Source organism: Malania oleifera, chromosome 7 (assembly GCF_029873635.1).
Source record: "Malania oleifera isolate guangnan ecotype guangnan chromosome 7, ASM2987363v1, whole genome shotgun sequence".
In the NCBI taxonomy this organism is placed as follows: domain Eukaryota; kingdom Viridiplantae; phylum Streptophyta; class Magnoliopsida; order Santalales; family Ximeniaceae; genus Malania; species Malania oleifera.
The window spans coordinates 28,120,382-28,140,256 of NC_080423.1; the positions used below are offsets into that span (position 1 = coordinate 28,120,382).

Sequence of the window (19,875 nt, forward strand, 5' to 3'; positions counted from 1 at the left end):
TTTGTAGATGAATGGAAGTCCAAGCTACCTAAGAGTGTTGTTTCATAACTAGTGGAGTGGTCAGCTACATATTTAGTGCAAGTAAGGGGTAATGGATCCATGGGTCTTGGATTCAAGGTTTGGTAAAAGCCAGAAATGGCTCAGGCAAGTTTGAGAGGTCAATTGATGTTTCTACTTCCTTGGTGGGTGAGAATTGTTGTCAGGATGAGGGATTGGCTGTCAAGAGTGTAGTGATAAGGGAAATAGCTGTGATAAGGCTTGGGGTGATGAGGTTTTTTTCTCATCAAATAGCATTGCATGCAGGTGTTAATGTTCAAAAGGGGGATATGGATGAAAATGTTTGTAACAGTAAGGAGAAAAAGCAATGGGGAGTTATGCTGGAGGAAGAGATTGATGTGGCCAATGAGTTTCTCTGCAATGATGGTTTGTAATTAGATGAGTTTTGGAGAAGGGAATTTCTTGGTTTTCTGTTAGATTTATTTTGTTCTTTGTCTTTATTTATTTATTTCATTTTTTGCCCTCTTTCTAAGGATTTCTTGCCCTTTCTTGGTTGTAATGCATTTCTCACTTAATACATTTTTTTTGATCTAAAAAATCCCTAGTAGCCCTAAACCACGATTTATTTTATTTATTTGTTTAGTATAAAAAGAAGAAAATCACTACTGAAAGGAGTTACAAAGAGGATTAGAGGATAAAACTTCCTCGAAAAGCAAAAGGAAATCAAAACAAAAGCTAGAAATTACAAAAAGCAAAAGCAAGAAACTAAACTGCCAACCAATCACACTAAATAACAGAGAAGGCAGTACTACCAAAGCACTAGTAGTCAACACCAAAAAGAGACGCAATCCTGTCCCTCAAATCAGATCTATGGATGAAGCACGATCCCAAAAGATCCAGGCATTCCTCTCCAGCCATATGACCCTTATAACTGCAAAGACTGCACATTGCCACAAAACCTTCGTTTTCTTTTGCTTCTTCTAGCAAACAACAAAGCTTACTCCATAAGCATTAAGCCACTGAGAAATGAAGAAATAAATGAATAAAGCAAAACGCTGAATTTATTTTGTTAATATTATTTCTTTCCAGTACTTTTCAATTTCATTTTTTTTTTAAATTTAGAGTTTTATGAGTATGATACTGAAATTTTATAACTTATGCAATAGAACTTCTTGGTCTACATTTATTTGATTTGGGAGACTTCAAATGATAATATAATGTAACTTTTTAAATGTATCATATATTTTATGTGCCTAATAGAATATTAATGATAGATACCATTTTATAGGTCTAATCTGTTTTGTTTCACTAATATATTAATCACTTGAATGATTTGTTAAGGCTTGATGTACATTGTTGGCCCACAACCAAACAGCTTAAGCTTTTAGTTAGAGTGGATATCTAAAATGATATGAGAGTCAAGGTTGCTAGGAGGTCCTAGGTTTTAGTTTTGTTGCCTGCATTTATTTTATAATTGTTAAAAAACTATCTTACTCCCTGTAGTGGGTGTTATTTATCATTTGTTTATCACTGCACATGCAGTTGGATTGATCGTGAAGGGAAGTTTCAAGGCTTGATATACATTTTTGGCCCAAAACCAAATAGCTTAAGCTTTTAGATATTGTGGAAATCTAACATGGTTAATCAATAATCTGTTTATGTTTATGGTTGTAAAGTAATGAAAAATGAAAAAGAAATATACTTTTCTGCTTATTGCATTTAACAACCAATATAAAATCAATTACCTTTACCAAACAAATAGGATCCATAGCACATTAAAAATCTTATAATGAGTGCTGAATTGTAGAAGTTCTGAAAGTCACAAGCACTGGTTGTGCGTAAAAAAGTGCTGAATATAAGTACTATTTGGATATTCACTTTTATTGCAAGTGTTGTGGGAATATATATTATTATTATATGACTAATATTATTATATTTCAACATATAATTTATATATTACACTGCATAAAAATTAATTATTACTTATGTTAACATTTTTAATTAATATTTTCTAATCAATATTTATAATTAAAAACTTATTTTTAGTTAAAAGTTAATTAATATTCATGTTAATTAACATTTTAAATATTGTCTAATTCACAAAGTAATTGAAATTTTCGATTCAAATTTTAATTTACAATTTAAATATTTTATAATTATTAAACTATGTAGCAATTTTAATTAATATTATGTAATTAAAAAAATTAATTAAAATTTTCCCTTCAGACCAACAAGGGGTAGCATAGGAATATTCACTTGTTGTCCATTGACTACGCCTTTCGGCTTGATCTTAGGCCCCGACTCACCTTTTGTGGTCGAACCTTGCAGAGGAACCTTTAGGTTTTCGGGGCATAGGGTTCTCACCATTGTTTGTCACTCAAGTCAACATTCTCACTTTCACTTTTTAGGGCCACTTTACCATATTTGTATAAATAGGTTATAAACAAAAAGTTATGAAAAATTTAAATATTTTTTTGATTAACATGTTAATTAAATTTTCAATTAAAATTTTATTATTAATGTATTTAATTAAAATTTTAAATGTTTTTGAATTAAAAAATAATTAATATTTGTCTTAATTTAACATTTTTAGTTCACATTTTTAAAATTTTCTATTAAATAAAACAATATATGATTTTTATTTATAATTAAAAATAATATTTTATTAATTTATAATGATAATATCTAATAACATTGTTTTTAATTTATTAATATTATTACCTTTTTTCTATAAAAATATTATTTTTATGTTTATAATATTAATAATTATATTTTTATAATTTGTCATTAATTATTAATTAATAAAATAACCTTCCTGCTCATAAATTGTTTAAATTTACATGTTTGCCACTGCCTATGAAAGATAGCTACTTATAAGTAGCCAAAAGTAATCCCTGATTGCTTCTCAAAGTACTTATTTTTGCTCCAAAGAAGTAGTTTTGGAAAAGTACTTCTCACAATAGTTACATTTTTGGGTGCAATCCAAACAACTCTTTTTTGCACAATAACTTATTTTAAGTACTTTTTGCAAAAAATACTTATTTTTTAAGTAGTTCCAAACAGGGGCTCAGATTGCTAGTCGAGGGATGAAGCTTGACATGGGCCTTTTTTGGGTTAACCTAGATAAGTATAAATATGGAGAAATGGAAGAGGGAAATATGGTTTTTTTTTTTTTTTTGGGGGGGGGGGGGGGGGGTGGGGGTGGGATGGTGAGCAGGGAGTGGCGTTGGAGAATTAAGGGCAAGATTTAGGAAGAAGTGGATGTTAAAATTTAAAGAGAAAGAAATAGAGGGAGATAAAGAAAATAAATATAAGAGAGGTTGGGGATAGTATAAGATCAAAGAGACCAACGCTCTTCAGCAAATTTGTAAAAGGTTTTATCCACAATATTTCTTTAATATAAATTTCTGTATAAAATAAAATCTTTAGTATAACTTGGCTTGAGCAGTCTGTGAACAACTTATATATTTTCATATTTTGTGACTATACAATATACACAATGCATTTATTAAGTTTTAATGAACTTAAATGGCAAAAAGCCAGAACAAGATTCCCTTGATATTACTTTCTTCTGCATCTACAATTGGTTATACCAATCATAGAAAGCCACACTGGAATCTATTATCATTTTCTTTGAAATTTGTTGTGAGAACTGAACTATTTATAATAATTTGTAAAAAAGGAATAGATTCTTATCCGTAGTAAATGCTGTAAGCAGGTCAGCTGCAGAAGAGTGGTAGGTACGTCATCATTTTACTTTCATTTTCAGTTTTGTTTCCTTCTTTTTATTTTCCTGTTTTAATTTTGTATCAATGAGATATTCCACTACATAGAGCAGTCCCTTTTTACCATATGTCCTTAATCAAGTCTCAACCACTATAAAAGTGACTGAAGTGATATAATAGCTGTGGACTGTTGAATTAGTTTGGAATTTCTTAGCCAAGCGCAAACAGCTTGAGCTTGTTTGGAGCTTGGGATGAGCTCTGAAATATAATATAATGCCCCAAGCTAAGCCCGGTAACCCAAGAACTTCTAAACAACTCCACAAGACCAAAAATCATAGAGCCAAATTGCTTGATATGAGGCTTTTCCTAGCTTATAATCCATGCAAGATTCCTCTCCATAATTGATGTGGGATTGGGAAGTTGGGGAATCATGATTTTGCCCCCTAAAATGCACAACTACCTTGTTGTGCAACATTGTACTTTGGGGTTGATATGCTAGCCCAAAATTCTTAAGCCAAGGGATGTGGTTGTAGTTTGGCCATATGTTTATAGGCCACACAAATACTCCTTCCTTCCCCTCCTTCCCCCAATCTCCCAAGTCCCTGTCTTACATTAGTGGTCGAAGGGATGCCCATAAGCTTGGGCAACCTATTGCCAATCGATTTGGCCTATCCATTTTGGGCTAGTTGATTAATCCAAAAGTTCTTGGGCTAGTGGGCTTGGCTCAGAGGCATTACAAGTAGCTCTAGTGACAGGGGTTGAGCCTCTAAACAACGACTTATCTTGGTTGGTCTTGTTGATTCATGCCATTATACATGATCTCACTTTGTTATGCATTACTTTTGTATGTCATAAGGCATGCATTTGTTTGGAAAAACATAGTTTAGATGAAGGTCAATCCAATGATTGTTTGTTGGGATATATGAGCTAGGCGATTGGTCTAGACTCATTATTGTGAGACATTCCTTGCTTTTAATGGGTAGGCATGTTTGTTTTTTTAGGTAGTTGGGTGACATTCCACATTTATGTGCTATAAAGAAATATGTTTACGAACTTTGGAAGCTCCCTTGGGGTTGTGGTTCTAAGTTTTAACTAATGCAAATCTTGTCATTTGAATATATGAAGTTAAATTTTTGTTCATTAATGTGTCATATTTGAATCTTTCGGGGAAAACACTTATTCTTCAATATTTACCTTCTTTGCATAAGAATATTTAAAAATTTTGTTGGTGCAGTGATTGAGAGTATATGCATCGAGTAAGAGTCGAACAAATTATTTCTATTTGAGCCTTGAGTTCTGCCTGAATGTTTTATTTTAATATCAGAGGGTCATATTACTCCCATTAATGCTTCTTTTTCTAATATTTCTATTTATTCTTATCCCTTTTTAGACTTCTTATCCCTTTTTAGACCTATGAGTGTTGCTAAGACATTGGAGAGGCTTATGAAAGACTCCCTATAGTTTGGTATGGGTGTTAATACAAGGGATCATCTTGTTAGTTGGGATATGAATCATTTGAGTAGGGTACATATATCATAAGGGGGTTTTTCGTGTCTGAAAAGATCTCTCCGATTGGGAAATAGTTATGGAGGTTCCCTATAGAGGCTATTTTCTATGGATAAGTTTATATGAAGTATAAAGTTCATCAGAAGGGATGAGAAAATAAAGATAGTGTTTCCCATGCGAGCCCATGGAAGTTCGTATCTTAGGTTGCTTATTTGTTCTTTCATCTTACTTGGTTCAAAGTTGCTAATGAAATAAGATTTGGTTTGGGAGGATCTTTGGGTGGGTGAGGTTTTGTTTGGGGGTTTTGGTCACTCGCCTTTTAAGATTGTCCTTCATTCATAATGCTCCAATCACATACCTTATTGTTTTTCCCTTTCAGAAAAGGGGGGGGGGGGGTCTCTTAAGATTTCCATTTCTTTAGGTGCCTTAATATAAAAGTTTAGGTTGATAAGCTTACTATTTGTTGAGAGTCTTGGATTCCTTATTCCCCAAATGAGGCGTGACATGAGTGCTTTGCTTGGGGATACATCTAATTCTTTTTCTTTAAAGCCATTCTTTCTTCATTCAATGAAACTTTTACTCTCTCGTTTTTTTCATTTGCAAAATGTCATTTGGAATGCTAAGGGCCTGTATAGTTATGGAGAATGAATTTTTATTTTATTTTATTTTTTGTTTTTTGAAGAGCTACAAAAATCTAGCTTATTTTTCAATTGTGCAAGTGCAATATTAGTATAAAAGAATTGGAAAAATATAAAATTTTTTGGCACGACTCACTTGTGAAAAATAGTTTTTTTTTTTCATTTCCATTTTTTCAACTAATTATAAAAGTGCTACTATTTTTTTTTTTTTTTCTAATTTTTGAATTTTGTATAGGGAAGTTGGAAAACATCCTATTATTATTATTATTATTATTATTATTATTATTATTATTATTATTAATGATTTTTTATTTTGTATATAATTTTTAGAAAATTGGAAAACAAGGTGTGACTTTGTAATTATTTGGAAATTTAGAAATGAAAATTAAAATCTATCTCTACAACTAAACAAATGCTTTATTTTCTACATTTTTAATACAAATTTTGAAAATATTGAAAATTGATTTGGCATTTCTATAATTCTTTGAAATACTAAAATACAGCAACAATAGAAAAAACCAAGCCTTCAGTCCCTCTAGGTGGAGTCAACTACATGAATCCTTTTTCGCCAATTTATGCGATCATGGAGAATTTTCTTTATCAAAATCAGGGCTTTTAAATCCTTACTCATTATCTCATTTCAAGTTATTTTAAGTCTACCCCTACCCCTTCTACTGCCTCTCACAGTAACTAATTCATTCTTCCTCATTGATACAGTATGTGACCTACGTTGCAAGTGCCCAAATCATTTGAGTCGTCCCTCCTTTATCTTATTGTCTACAGGAGCTACGCTGAACAAACAACAAATATGCTCATTTCTTAATTTATCTTTTAACGTTATACACTCAACCATCCAAGCATTCTCATCTCGACAACTTTTACTTTTTGGATATGTTGTTTCTTAGTTGCCCAAAATTCTGATCCATATAGCATAACTGGTCTTACAACCGCTCATAAAACTTCCCTTTTAATTTTAAGGGTATTCTACGATCATAAAGCACACTCGAAGCACTTTTCCATTTTACCCACTCTGCTTTAATTCTTATGTATTACATTTTCTTCAATTTTTATTTTAGCTTGCATAATATATCCAAGGTATCAAAGTCTACTAGTGCTATTGATTTTTTCATTATCAAGTTTAACTTTGCCTCCAATATTCCTTCTATTATTACTAAAATTATTTTTCATATATCCTATCTTATTTCTTCTTATCCTAAAACCTCTAGATTCTAAAGCTTCTCACCATAATTCTAACTTAGATTCTACTTCACCCCTAGTTTCATCAATCAAGACAATATCATCTGCAAACAACATACTCCATGAAACCTCTTTTTGGATTCTCCTAGTCAGTTCATCCATCATTGAAGCAAAAAGGTAAGGGCTCAAAGCAGATCCTTGATGTACACCTATTGTGATTGGAAATTCTCTAGTCTCTCCACCTATAGTTCTAACACTAGTCATTACTCCATCATACATATCCTTAATGACATCAGTATAGCTACTACGTACACCCTTTTTTGCTAAAACCCACCATAGAACTTCCCTAGGTATCCTATCATACGCTTTCTCTAAGTCAATAAATACCATATGCAAGTCCCTCTACTTTTCTTTTAAATTTTTCGTTGATCTTCTTAAAAGATATATATAGCTTTTGTAGTAGATCTCAAGCATAAAACCAGATTGATTTTCAGAGATCTTTATTTCTAGTCTTAATCATTGTTTAACTATTCTTTCCCACAAGTTCATTGTATGACTTATAAGTTTAATTCCATGATAGTTGTTACAATTTTGAACATCTCCTTTATTTTTGTATATAGGTATTAAAGTGTTTTTCCTCCACTCGTCTGACATTTTCTTAGTTTTCATAATTGTGTTAAATAAATTAGTTAACCATATAATTCCATTATCACCTAAGCATTTCCAAACTTCAATTGGGATGTTATCCAGTCCTATAACTTTTTCATTTTTCATATTTTTTAGTGCAAACTTAACATCATTAACTCTAATCTTACGAATAAATCTCATATTTTTAGTCTTTTCCTCATTTGTCAATTCTATGTTTAAGCCTTCTACTTGGTTTTCATTAAATAACTTACTACAGTAACTTCGTCATCTTTCTTTTATGCCTTCTTCCTTAACCAAGACAATATCATCCTCTCCTTTTTATACATTTTACATTATCTAGGTCCTTAAACTTTCTTTTTCTAGCTCTAGCAAGTTTAAATATGTCTCTTTCCCCATCTTTTGTATCTAGTCTAGCATACAAATTATTATATGTACTATGTTTAGCTCCACTAACTGTCTTTTTTGCATCTTTTCTCGCCTTTTTATACTTTTCACAGCTTTCCATGCTTTTACATTTTTGCCAAGTTTTATACTAAATTCTTTTTGTCTTTATAGCTTTTTGGATATCTTGATCCCACCACCAACTTTCTTTGCTATTCGAGAATCTTCCTCTTGACTCGCCTAAAATCTTTTTCGCTATCTTTTTAATAAAGCTAGTTATCCCACTCCAAAGAGTGTTTGTGACTACACCATCCTCTATAGTCCAATCTCCATCTTTGATCATTTTATCTTTAAATTTTATTATATTTTCTATGGTTCTACCTTTAGGTCCCACCACTTAGTTCTCTTACACTGGTTTATTTTATCCTTTCTTTTGCATTTTTTTAATGTATATATCTTACACGAACTCTATGTTGTGTTATTAAGCTTTCACCTGGGATAACTTTAGAATCTTTACATGATAAACGATCTACCCTCTTAGTTAAGAAAAAAATCTATTTGACTGTTATCCTGTCTACTTTTGAAGGTTATTAAGTGTTCTTCTCTCTTCTTAAAGCAAGTAGTCATTGTAATAAAATCATATGACATGGTGAAGTCTAAGATCTTCTCCCTAGGCTTATTTTTGTCTCCATATCCATATTCTCCACCTATCTTCTCATAACCTTTATTATCCCTTCCAACATGTCTATTCAGATTTGCTCCTATGAATATTTTCTCAGTCCCAGTTTCCCTGATATGCCTTCTATGATACTATCCATATCTTTGCGAAAGTGTCTCTTAAGTTTTTTTGCTAAGCCTACTTGAGGAGTATAAGCACTAGTAACATTTATTATCTTTTGGCCTAAGAACATCTTGATTTTTAAAATTCTATCCCCTACTCTTTTGACATCTACAATGCTATCTTTTAAGTTTTTGTCTATAATAATTCCTACCCCAAACTTATGTTTTTCTTTTCCAATGTACCAAAGTTTAAATTTTGATTTTTTAATTTCTTTAGCTTTCTCCCCCACCCACTTAGTTTCTTGAAGATAGATTAGATTAATTTTTTTCTAATCATTGTGTCCACAATTTCCATGCTTTTACTTACAAGTGTGCCTATATTCCAAGTTGCTAATCTAATCCTAGTCTCCTAAACTAACTTCTATACCTGTCCACGTCCAGAATGATACGGGAACCCTCCCATATTTGACACCGTACCCAGGTGCCGACATGACACGTTGCTTTGGGGTGACTACCTAGCCCACTCTCACCCACTTTTTGCTACACTCGGGTGGTATAAGTGAAATGCGTCGTTCGCAGGGGACGTCCCAGCAAAGAGTTGGTAAGGATTCATATCATAATGATCTAACAAGTTTTACGCTAGTTGTTAGCTACCTAACGGAACCCTCCTCCGTTACCCGGACTTAGGACTGGCTGTGTGTGAAAAGATGAGTACATTAAGCGCATCACAAGCGGAGTTCTTTGAAAAACTAAAATGGAAGATGAAAATAGTTCTCCACAACTAAATTGGGCCAAGGTTCCTTTTTGATATCAGAGCATTTGTTAGGATTTTAACTCTTAACATGATTAATAAGAATGACTTGTTACATGCAAATTAGGAGACTCTCTACAGCCATGAACCATCAGCCCCAATATCCAGTATTTGCCTGATGCGTATAGAGTCTAGTGATCAATACATATCTCTTTCTACATTTCAGGTGGCTAGATAGCTTTGGGTTGCCCTTTTCTCTATATTTGGTGAACTGTGGGTATTGATGACTGCTTGTCCTGTTCTAGGAGAAGCTAAAAAGGGCTGGTTTTGTGGACTTGTTTAGTGCATTCTATTCTTTGAACTTTATTGCTCGAGAGAAATGCTAGGATTTTTAATTCCAAAACAGCATCTTCCATTTGTTATGCAATAGAGTTGTTTACCTCGCTTTTTCTTTGGCACTCTTTCCCTATGTTTGGAGACGTCTTGGATTTGGAGTTGTATTGGATTTGGATAAGATGCAATATAAAAGTGGATTGAAATTTGTCTGAATCCACTCAAATCCAAATATAAGGTCTGAAACCCATGCTCCCAAACGCAGGGTTTGGGAATTTTTTGAGGGATTTCACTGTTTGATCTCCAAAAGGATTGGAGATCTGCCTTTTGTAATTGGTTTTTGTTGATCTTGGACCACGTCTTCACCCCTATGGTTTGTAATTCTCTCTCTTTTTTATTAATGAATTTCTTTTCCTATAAAAAAAGAATTCGTTTTGTTGTATGCCATTTTTTTGGCAATTGCGGTGTAGATTTCTAATTTGAGTGTTTGCTTTAGTTTTCAAGAGGAGCTTTTGTGTGGATTTGTTTCTAGTTTTTATGCAGTTTTTTTATTATTTTTATTGTTATTATTATTTTTATTTATTTATTTTTTAAAATAATTTTTGGCAGCTGCAGGAGCAATCAATTCATTTAAATCAGTTCCTGATCTTGAGAAGTCAATGTATATGGTTGTTGATGGATATCCTTGCGTACGGCTACTCAATATTTCCGGGGAGATTGGATGTTCTAGTGAGTTTTATTTTAGGATTGCATATTTTAAAGAAAAGTTTTACTTGCACTTTCTCTTATATATATATAAAAGCAATGCATAATTTCCTTTGGATTGCCCTGACATCCGTTATGACTGCTGCTCGATTCCAAAAATCACTGTTCCCAAAGAGTTTTATAAAATGTTCTTGGTGAAAAAAAATGTGAATGAAAGATCCCACTGAATTGAATTGGGTCCATGAATCTAAGAAATAGTGAGAATTCGTGATCTCGCTCAATATCTCTCTCAACAGATGAATAATTATCTGCTTCTCACGTTCCGTGAGGGACATTGAGGAATATCCAGAAAGGCATTTCAGGAATCGGTCTCATCTATTAGATTTTTGGTGCTATAGATATTTGCTTTAAATATTGTTGCTCTATCATGGTCTAATATATTTTGATATGTGTTTGCAGGTCCGGGACGTGCTCCAGTTGTGGCTCCAATTATAAGATTTAGGAATGCTATATCGCTGTCTCAGTCTTCTGCACTTTTATTGTCAATAGATGAAATGCCGAGCTTCTTTAGTAGGCATGCATAACCCCTTTTTTTATTTTGATGTTCTAAGATTTATGTTTTTAAAAAAAAAATTCATTTTTAAAATTTTGGACTTGGTTAGCTATCTATGTTAAATGTTATGTTCTATTTACATAGAATTATTTTGGAACTTAGCAATCAAATGTTTATGGACTGTTCTCTTTTTTCATTTTATAAGTATCTGTTGTCTATTATAGTTTTATTATGTGAAAAAACATTTTGGGGTGGGCTGGCATACATGTGAAAATTAGGATCGCAAATGAGCCGAGCCTAGCCTTGCCATGCTCAAGCTTGGTCATTAGCCGAGCTCAAGCTTGATTCGAGCTCAGACTGAGCTTTAATATACTTGCTCTAGTTTGTTTATTATGCAAATGAATGAACTCATGTACCTTATTGAGCTGAGCTACCGAGATGCTTACTAACAGTTTGATCCTTTTGAAACCTCTCATTTTGAGAGAAGAGAGGTTTTGCTAAGCAAAAAGGTGAAAAGTGGCTCTTACTAATGATCCCTTAAAATTTTTTTTGCCCCATCGCTAAATTTACCTTTTGAAACCTCTCATTTTGAGAGAGGAGAGGTTTTGTTAGGCAAAAAGATGAAAAATGGCTCTTACTAATACACTCTTTTTGGCCTTGAGTGTTAGTCTTATCACTAAATTCATGTTTTGGAGTTTGAGCTAAATAATTCTTTGCACAGTCCCTACTTTTAAACTCACTACTGTCTATCAAGCCTAATTAGACTGTATTAAACTATCCCATAAATGATTCTAATTCAAGCATATTAAACAAGCTCCAGCTGAGGCTGTAACGAGTCGAAATGTGCTGAGCCCATTCGTATTCAAGCCCACTCGTTTAATGTGTTGAAACTTCAAAGGCCAAAAACATTCAACTGTGTCCCACCCCTGCCTATGGGCAGGGAGTTTCACTTGATTTGTTATTGGAATTTTTTTTTTCTTTAATTTTTTGGTAACAATGGCTTTTAATCATATATAATGTAAGATTGGGGGGGGGGGGGGTAGATCATCAAATTTTTATTTTTATTTTATTTTTGTTTTTTTATTTTTGTACACAGATGTGGGGGAGTGAGTGCATTTTGTTGTCTGATATTGGTCATGACATATCGCATTTCGTATGGGACTGGATCATCTTCTAGTAAACTGGACTGAATATGTTGTCTGGAATCTTATTATCCTCCAATTGCAGTTCATTAATGGAGGTGCCAGAATTCTGTAGATGTATGTTTTATTAATACATGTATGGATGGTGCAAATTTGTCTTAGGTGCAGCAAATAATGTGTCAAGGATGGTGCTGTATCGATGTGCTTTGTTGTTCTTCTGTTTGTCATCGTTGTTGTTGCCATTAAGTGATATCATAATGTAAGTGTACAATAGATTTTAAATGATACTATTTTTTTTTTTTTTTTTCGTGCAGAATATCAAGTGATTCAAATTTTTCTAAGAATGTAGGTGGCGTTTTAGTTGAATCCAGAGCTGAAAGTGTAGGTAAATTAAAAGGTAATAATGCAGTTCCCATTCTTTGTTTTAGGAATATATTTCACTAGGATGCTATTAAACCTGGAATTTTCTCATCTTTGTAGGATTCTCTCCTGATGAAAAGTTTCCTCAAGCCAAGTTTGCTCCTTACCGTAGCATCGATTATGAGTGGAATCCAACTGTATGTTATGGATTGATTCTGGAAAAGACTCTTTAAAGTTCTAGTCACCGGTTAAAGTCTTTGTCAGCCACTAACTAATTATTCTCTCTGTTATTTTGTCTCATTTATAGTGGTCATTGATTCTTAATAGTATAATTTTTGTTGATAATCATCAACTGTTTTTGAACATTATTTTTCAACTGTTGGGAGTGTTTAAAATGGGATAACTGATTCGAGTCGGTATGAAATTTGGATTTATGTTCTCCAAAGGGGTATAACAATATCTGATTGTTAGATTTGATCATGTGAGATTGTTATACAAATATGTGTGTGTATATATATATATATATATATATGAAAAAGATAAATGATTTAAAAGTATTAAAGAAGTTAATTTCTTGATGACACCATACATTTGTTGATCTTAGTTGTCATAGGATTTCTATTTCTTCCCTAGAGGAACTAAAGCATTTGTCGTTGTTATTTGCAGGGTTCTGGTATAATGTGGAATACTTACAATTTTCCTATATTCTTACTCTCTGAAGAGAGCACAGTGCCCCTGCAGGAGGTATGCATTGTCTCCAATTTCTTTGAAATTTGGCATGATTTTGCTGGTATGATTGATTGATGCAATGGACTGTGTTTTACATTGTAAATTATTCCGGGGGGTCTATTTTTAGAAACTGAGGGTATGGTCTTGTTTCAGATCCTGAATACGGTTCTTTAGTTCCATCCTTTCAAAGGGTAGAACCAGAGCCAAAACTGTTACTAATGACTTTGAACCTTGGAACCAAAACTGTACTACCTGATTGCCAGTCCCTTACACATTTCCACACAAGTTTAGATGCTTATGCAAAGAAGACTTCAATAAATTTTTATTCTTTGGGTTGTTTACTTGCAATCTATTATATTTTTTGCTTCAGCATATATGGTGACTTAGAAACCAAATGCAGTGACTTGTGAGCCTCTACTAGATGGCATAGAGAGGAGGGAGGGGAATTTCATAATGAAGTAATGTTACTGATCCCTGTGTAAAAAGTTGTATAAAGGAGTTGCTGCCGAGAATGGATGTGGCTTGTGCAGAGTTGGGAATTGCTTCCCTATCAAATAGAATAAATGTTGCATTCCAGAAAGCATGATCGATCTGTGAAGAAGTAGAAACTTTGGGCGTTGTTGTTCTGACCCATTTGTCTTTGAAGGAAACCTGACACTAAACTGATGATTGAGATTGGGGAAACAGGGATGGGATTTCGAGAGGATTTTTACACTACATGGTTCTAGGCAGATTTTTTTGTTCCTTGATGGTTCTGGAGTGAGTGGGAGATTAGAACCAGAACTGGACAATGGTCCTGAAGCCTGAAGGTATACTGGAATGTGACCATTTATAAAAGGGTGAGATGGTTCTATTTATTTAAAAGTTTCATTTTCCGGTTCCTCATTCACAACCTACAGGTGTATTTCTTAAGGGAGAGATATATTATTGTGACTGATGATGATTCAGAACTATGGTAAATCATATGAGCAACCATGAAAAATCAAAATAAAGAGATCAAAATATTTTGTCTTGATTGAAATTCCTTATGTCATGATTCTTGTTAGAAGTTCATTTACATGCCATTTGTTTGCACTTTATAGCTGTTGAATAGATGCTAACACTTAGGTGGCGTTAGCTTACAGATAAAAAATACTCCCATGGAATGGCATTCTTAGGAATTTCATTCCTGGGAATGGAATACATGGGAGTATTTTTTTTTTTGGTTTGCATTGTAAAATGCCCAGGAATGTACGCAGGATGACTTTGTCAGTGTTTGGTTCAAAACAGTAATCGCATCTCAAGAATATGACTATTATACCCTTGGCTTTTGTATGGACAATAGATGAAGAATAATCATGTTTTCGGCACAGAAGCCTACTAAGGATGTGTAGCTAAGTTCATGTCCTAAAAATTCATACATCATAAATTAAAAAATTCATCCCTTAATAATCAAATTCATGGAAATAGTTGGGGGTGGTATGGTTTCAAAATTTCAACTATTATGTTACGTTACTGTAACACGATAATGATAATAATTTTATTTTCTTTACTTTATTTCTATTTTTTTATTGTAATAATTTGTTTGTATAATAATAGAGTTGGGTAGCAAGTGCGTCTTGCTTCAGATTATGGCTTTTTGATCAGGGCTTTGTCGTTAGATAAGAATATTTTGGGTCTGCTCTTTAGGGTGGAAGGAGGCTTTCTTCATTAGAAGCTACTTGGGAACATGTGGGAAAGGTTTCTGTGCTTGGAGAGGTACAGGGAGGGAGGTTGGAGCAGCCCTGTTTATGACCTTGAAGGGTTCAAAGCTGCTAGGTGGTGGAAGCTCCTCAAAATTTAAAGAATATTGCCGATCAAGAAGAGAGTAATTTGAAGCACTTTGATCAGTTTTGGGTTAGGTCACCATTGTTTCCAGACAAGACGGGGTTTGCAACTATTGGAACCTTATTGCAAAGTATCTAAGATCTTTGATCCTAGGCTGAAATGGTGGGAAGGGGAGGGATATGAGGATTTCGTTTGGGATTTCAATTTAAAATATTAGATACCACATAGGAAAGCTATAAAATTTCCTTTCCTTAGAAAAGACTTAAGCTTCTGTTCCAGAGCTTTGATGACAGATTTAGGCAGAAAGAGCAGATCCCCAATTGGCCTGTATACTCATTAAAACAGTTTTGACCAATTACCATCTGCCTGCAAGTCCAATTATGAATTCTTGAGGAAATTCTCTGTATAATAGCCTCACAATTAACCTTATTCACCCTTTTTAACACCCAAAGGAAATCCTAGATACTGTTCTAAGCCTCAGGTGAGAGGCGTTGTGAGAGATGATATGAGAGAGATGTACCAGAACCCACCATTGATTTAGATTGGTGATCTTCATTGTCATTTGGTTTTTGTTTTGATAGCTTTCTGTTTGTTCAGGGTTGTGGTGTTTGGGAGGTAACCATCATTGGAAGTCCAAACTTCCAGAAACCTCCATTGACTCCAGCATTTCTTTTGTCCTAATGAAAAATCTTCTTTCCGATTATTTTTCCACCTGACTACTTGATATGGAAATCCATTGATTATGGGCTTTTGTAACTATTTAAAAGCAGTTGGGAAGCTTTTCAATTTGAATTATTTGAAGATTGGCTTGTGCATATTGGGGTTTGCTGGTAGGTGTATTTCTTTCTTGCCGTTGGATGCAATGGAATTTCATTGGCTGCTGAATTGTATGAACAATTTCTGGTCTAGACCTTGTGAATTTGATCAGGGTTCGGGAGGACCAATTTTTAGGAATGAAGGGGGTTTTGTGACTGTTAAATTGCTGTGCAACCAAGGGGGTTGTTTCTTGTGTCTGGAAAAAGTGAAGGAAAAAAGGTGATATTTTTTCAGTCACAATTCCAGAAGGAAAAGAAGCAGAAAGTTGGTGCAAGTTTTGGAGGGCTTTGTCAAAGCTTTCCACTGGTAGGGAAGTGGAGACCAACAGAAATCTGGGAGTAGAATTGTTCTGTTGTCAGTGTGGTTCAAGAGCATCAGCTGTGAGGAATGGAGAAGGAAAATGTTTTCCAGATATTATCTTATGCTGACGTGCTTTGTCAATCTACACTGTTAGTTTCAGGTTTTCTGGCGAGTGAGCAACTGAACATGTTGGTTGGGATGGTGTGGTGAGATATCAGGGCAGAAATCAGTGATTTGGGTTTTGAAGGTAGAATTGTTGACGAGGTAGGAATCTAAATTTTAGGAGTTTTAAGCCGGAATTGGTCTAAATCTTGGGCTGGAGTTGAAAAACAAAGAGGTTTACGTAGAGCCCATGGAGTAGGTCATAAAACTTGGGTTGTGAAAGGGCGTCTTGGGCCTTAGATTTTTTAGTAATGCAAAACTGGGCCAGAAGGTTCTTACTGGGCTGGATAAGGTGGAAGCTGATGGAGCAGTTGGTTTGGATAATTTAATGGGTGAGGGGTCGGGCTTTTCAGGTAAGAATGGGTTGACTAAATCCCTTGAAGATGGATTGTGAATTTTTGAAGTACAAGGCTCAGGGGCTACAGATAGATATCGCTGATTGTTGCAGAGTTCAGAGAATCTGTTGAAAACACGAGAAGAATTGAAGACGAAGTGAACTAGAAATTGAACATGATTTGCAAGATGTGATAGGGATGGGGGAAGTGATGGTATGTAATTCATGAGGGTTTAAGGGTTCTTGCATTGGCTAGAGTCAGGAATTGGGGGAACTCATGGATTTCAGTCATGTTGATTATCAAAGAATCAAAAAGTTGCTGATAATACAAGAGGTCTTGAACACAATCAGAATAATGTTCTATACAGCAAGCAATGCATGCTTTATTATCTGCAATAGGAACACCAGGTAATCAAGAAGTCTTAAATTTTGGGGGGTTGTGATGTTAAGGAAGTGGTAGAATCAGAGGAAGATATGGGGAGTTTAAGTGATAATGATCAGGGTCTTTTACTGGATCAATTGATGGCTGAAAATGGGGTGGGGGATGTTGGTGAATTTTTAAATTCACATCGCAATTTATTTACAGATTGCAGTATGAAAGTGGGAGATGGCGAGGAAATGGGGGATGATGGAACCAGGGGTTCCTCTAAAGAAGAACAGACTAGTGTTTTCCAATTAAAGAAATGATCAAGTAGAAAATGTTTTTGCTTGTTTTTCTCACTTGGATTGTGGTCCTACTGCTGTTCCATCTAACTTGGATTGTGATCCTATTGATGCCCCTGATATATTTGGCTCTGGTAATGATGCGGATGATGCTGTAATGGAATCAATAGGGAAAATATAAGGGCTCAAAATTCTCAAAAAGGTATTCAACCCAATCCTAATATGCTGGAAATTTCTGAAATATTGTATGCCAGAGGGAGGATTCTTTTAAGGGGGATATCTTGGCCCTTTACTTATTGGGGAGTGAGAAGGACAACTGTGACCCTCAAGAACTCCTTGAGGGGATGGGTGTTCAGGTTGTGATCAGGGGAGGTTTTGAAGGTGGTGGTTTCTCCTAGGACCTATGAGAGGAAGAATAAAAAAAGGTGCAAAAGGAGTTGAATAAGTTAATCTATCAATTGTGGGGAGGTAAGGGTATAAATAAAGGGGGTATATTAGTTAAATTGTGAATATTTAGTTGGAATGTGAGAGGTCTAGGGGGATGTGAGGAAGTTTTGAGTTGAAGTGCTCCTGATATTGTTTTTATTTAGGAAACTAAGCTTCAGAAAAAAGTTTTTTTTTTGGGGAGGGGGGAGAGGTTTAAGGAATGGGATTTTCTTCCTTTGCAAGGGGCTTTTTGGGGTTGTTGGGGGATCAGGTGGGGTGGGATTATCATTATTTGGGACATTTGTTCCATTTGTAAGGTTGATGGTTTAGTGGGTTTCTTTCACTAGTTTGTTTTGTTAGATATTGGAAGTAGGGATCTGTGGCAGGTTTCATACTTTCATCCATGTATGGTCCTTCTAGGCCTGAGATTGGATAATTTATTTGGGAGGAGCTTTATGTGGTTTTTGGGCTTTGTTCGCCTGGGTTGGGGGGGAGGGGGGTTGAGATTTTAGTGTGGTTAGGTTCCCTAGATAGAAGAAAAGGGGGAGGGAGTCTTACTGCCAGCATGAGTAATTTTGATAGGTTTATTAGGGAGTGTGGATTAAGGGACTTTCAAATGGGTAATGGCTTAGTTTCTTGGTTAGTCGATGGGGAGAGGGACGCCGCTAATTGTCTGGATAGGTTTTTATTTTGTGGTGAGTGGGAAGAGGAATTTCAAATCTGTTACAGGAGGATCTTCTCAGATGGAGCAGTAGCTACCAGTAGTTGAAGGTCAAATTGAGGAGGATCGGAAGTTTCCTGCATTCCAAACCCAGAATTCTCCCATTAATTGGTGTAGGCAGGCAAGGGACTCAACAGGTATGCTGCCTTCAATGCAGATTCTGATTACAAACCCTACCTTGCAATTCTCAATTTCTAAGCAGATTTTTGATGGCCATGATGGTTTGCCATCTTGATTAAAAAGACAAGGGTTGTTTTTCCAATGCTTCCTTTTCTATTATTATCAATGGGGAGCCTAAGTTGTGGTTTACTGCTTTGAGTGGTGTCAGGCAAGGAAGTCCTTTGTCCCCTATTTTGTTTGTCTTGGTTGCCTGACCGTCTGAGTGGATTTATTCATATGGCGATGGATAGCAGGGTTAGTGATAGATAGGTATTCAAGTGGATAGTGAGAGGGTCATTGTGTCTAATCTTGAGTTAGCGATGATACTATCTTCTTCTTAGAGGATCATGGGAGATCTATTTTGAATGTGCTCACCATTTTACAACTTTTTTTGTGTTTGTGTTAAAAGTGAATTTAGGGAAAAGTGGGATTGTAGGTATCTATAGTAGGTGCTAGATCTTTGGAGTTTGCTCCTTTAGTGGGGTGTTCTACCCTTGATTGGCCTTTGACGTACTTAGAGGTTCCACTGGGTGCTAATCCCACATTTGTGGGCTTTTGGGCTCCTATGGTAAAGAAGGTGACTAAGTGTCTAGATGGGTGAAAGGGTGTTTTTTTTTTGGGTAGTTGGATAACTCTTATAAAATCTTGTGTTTCTAGTACCTATTTATTTATTCTCTATTTTTAAAGTTTGTGTTAGGATGGCTAGGACCAATGTTTTGAAAGGTAAAGGCATAAGGCGAGGTGTAAGCCTTTCGAGAATTTGTTTTTAAGGTAAAAAAATGTAAATATATTAGATATATTTTTAAAATAAGGAAACATTGTGAAAAAATCACAAATATAATGGAGAAAAGCAATGTTTTAAAAGGCGAAGGTGTAAGGCGAGGCGTTTTACCCTTTGCGAGGCGATGTGTAAGCCTGAAGATGTTGAGGCATAAGCGTTTTGGGACTATATTTTTTAAAATAATTAATAAATAAATAAATTTATATATAGTATAAAAATGAGAAAAAAAATTAGAATAATGGAGATAAAAATAAAAACGTAA

General features: G+C 34.6%; 1 protein-coding gene across 2 annotated transcripts in view; it reads left to right on the forward strand.

Moving 5' to 3' along the window:
• The window catches only part of LOC131160112 (nicastrin), a 92,325-nt gene that overhangs the window by 13,693 nt on the left and 58,757 nt on the right, over nt 1-19,875 (forward strand). Inside the window, exons 2-6 of one of the 2 annotated variants that reach the window (XM_058115455.1) lie at nt 10,572-10,685; nt 11,121-11,235; nt 12,671-12,753; nt 12,837-12,913; nt 13,383-13,460. In XM_058115455.1, coding sequence (XP_057971438.1) covers nt 10,572-10,685; nt 11,121-11,235; nt 12,671-12,753; nt 12,837-12,913; nt 13,383-13,460 — 467 coding nt within the window. Of the gene's footprint in view, nt 1-10,565; nt 10,686-11,120; nt 11,236-12,670; nt 12,754-12,836; nt 12,914-13,382; nt 13,461-19,875 lie in introns of both variants that reach the window. The other variant, XM_058115454.1, reaches the window with a different exon arrangement.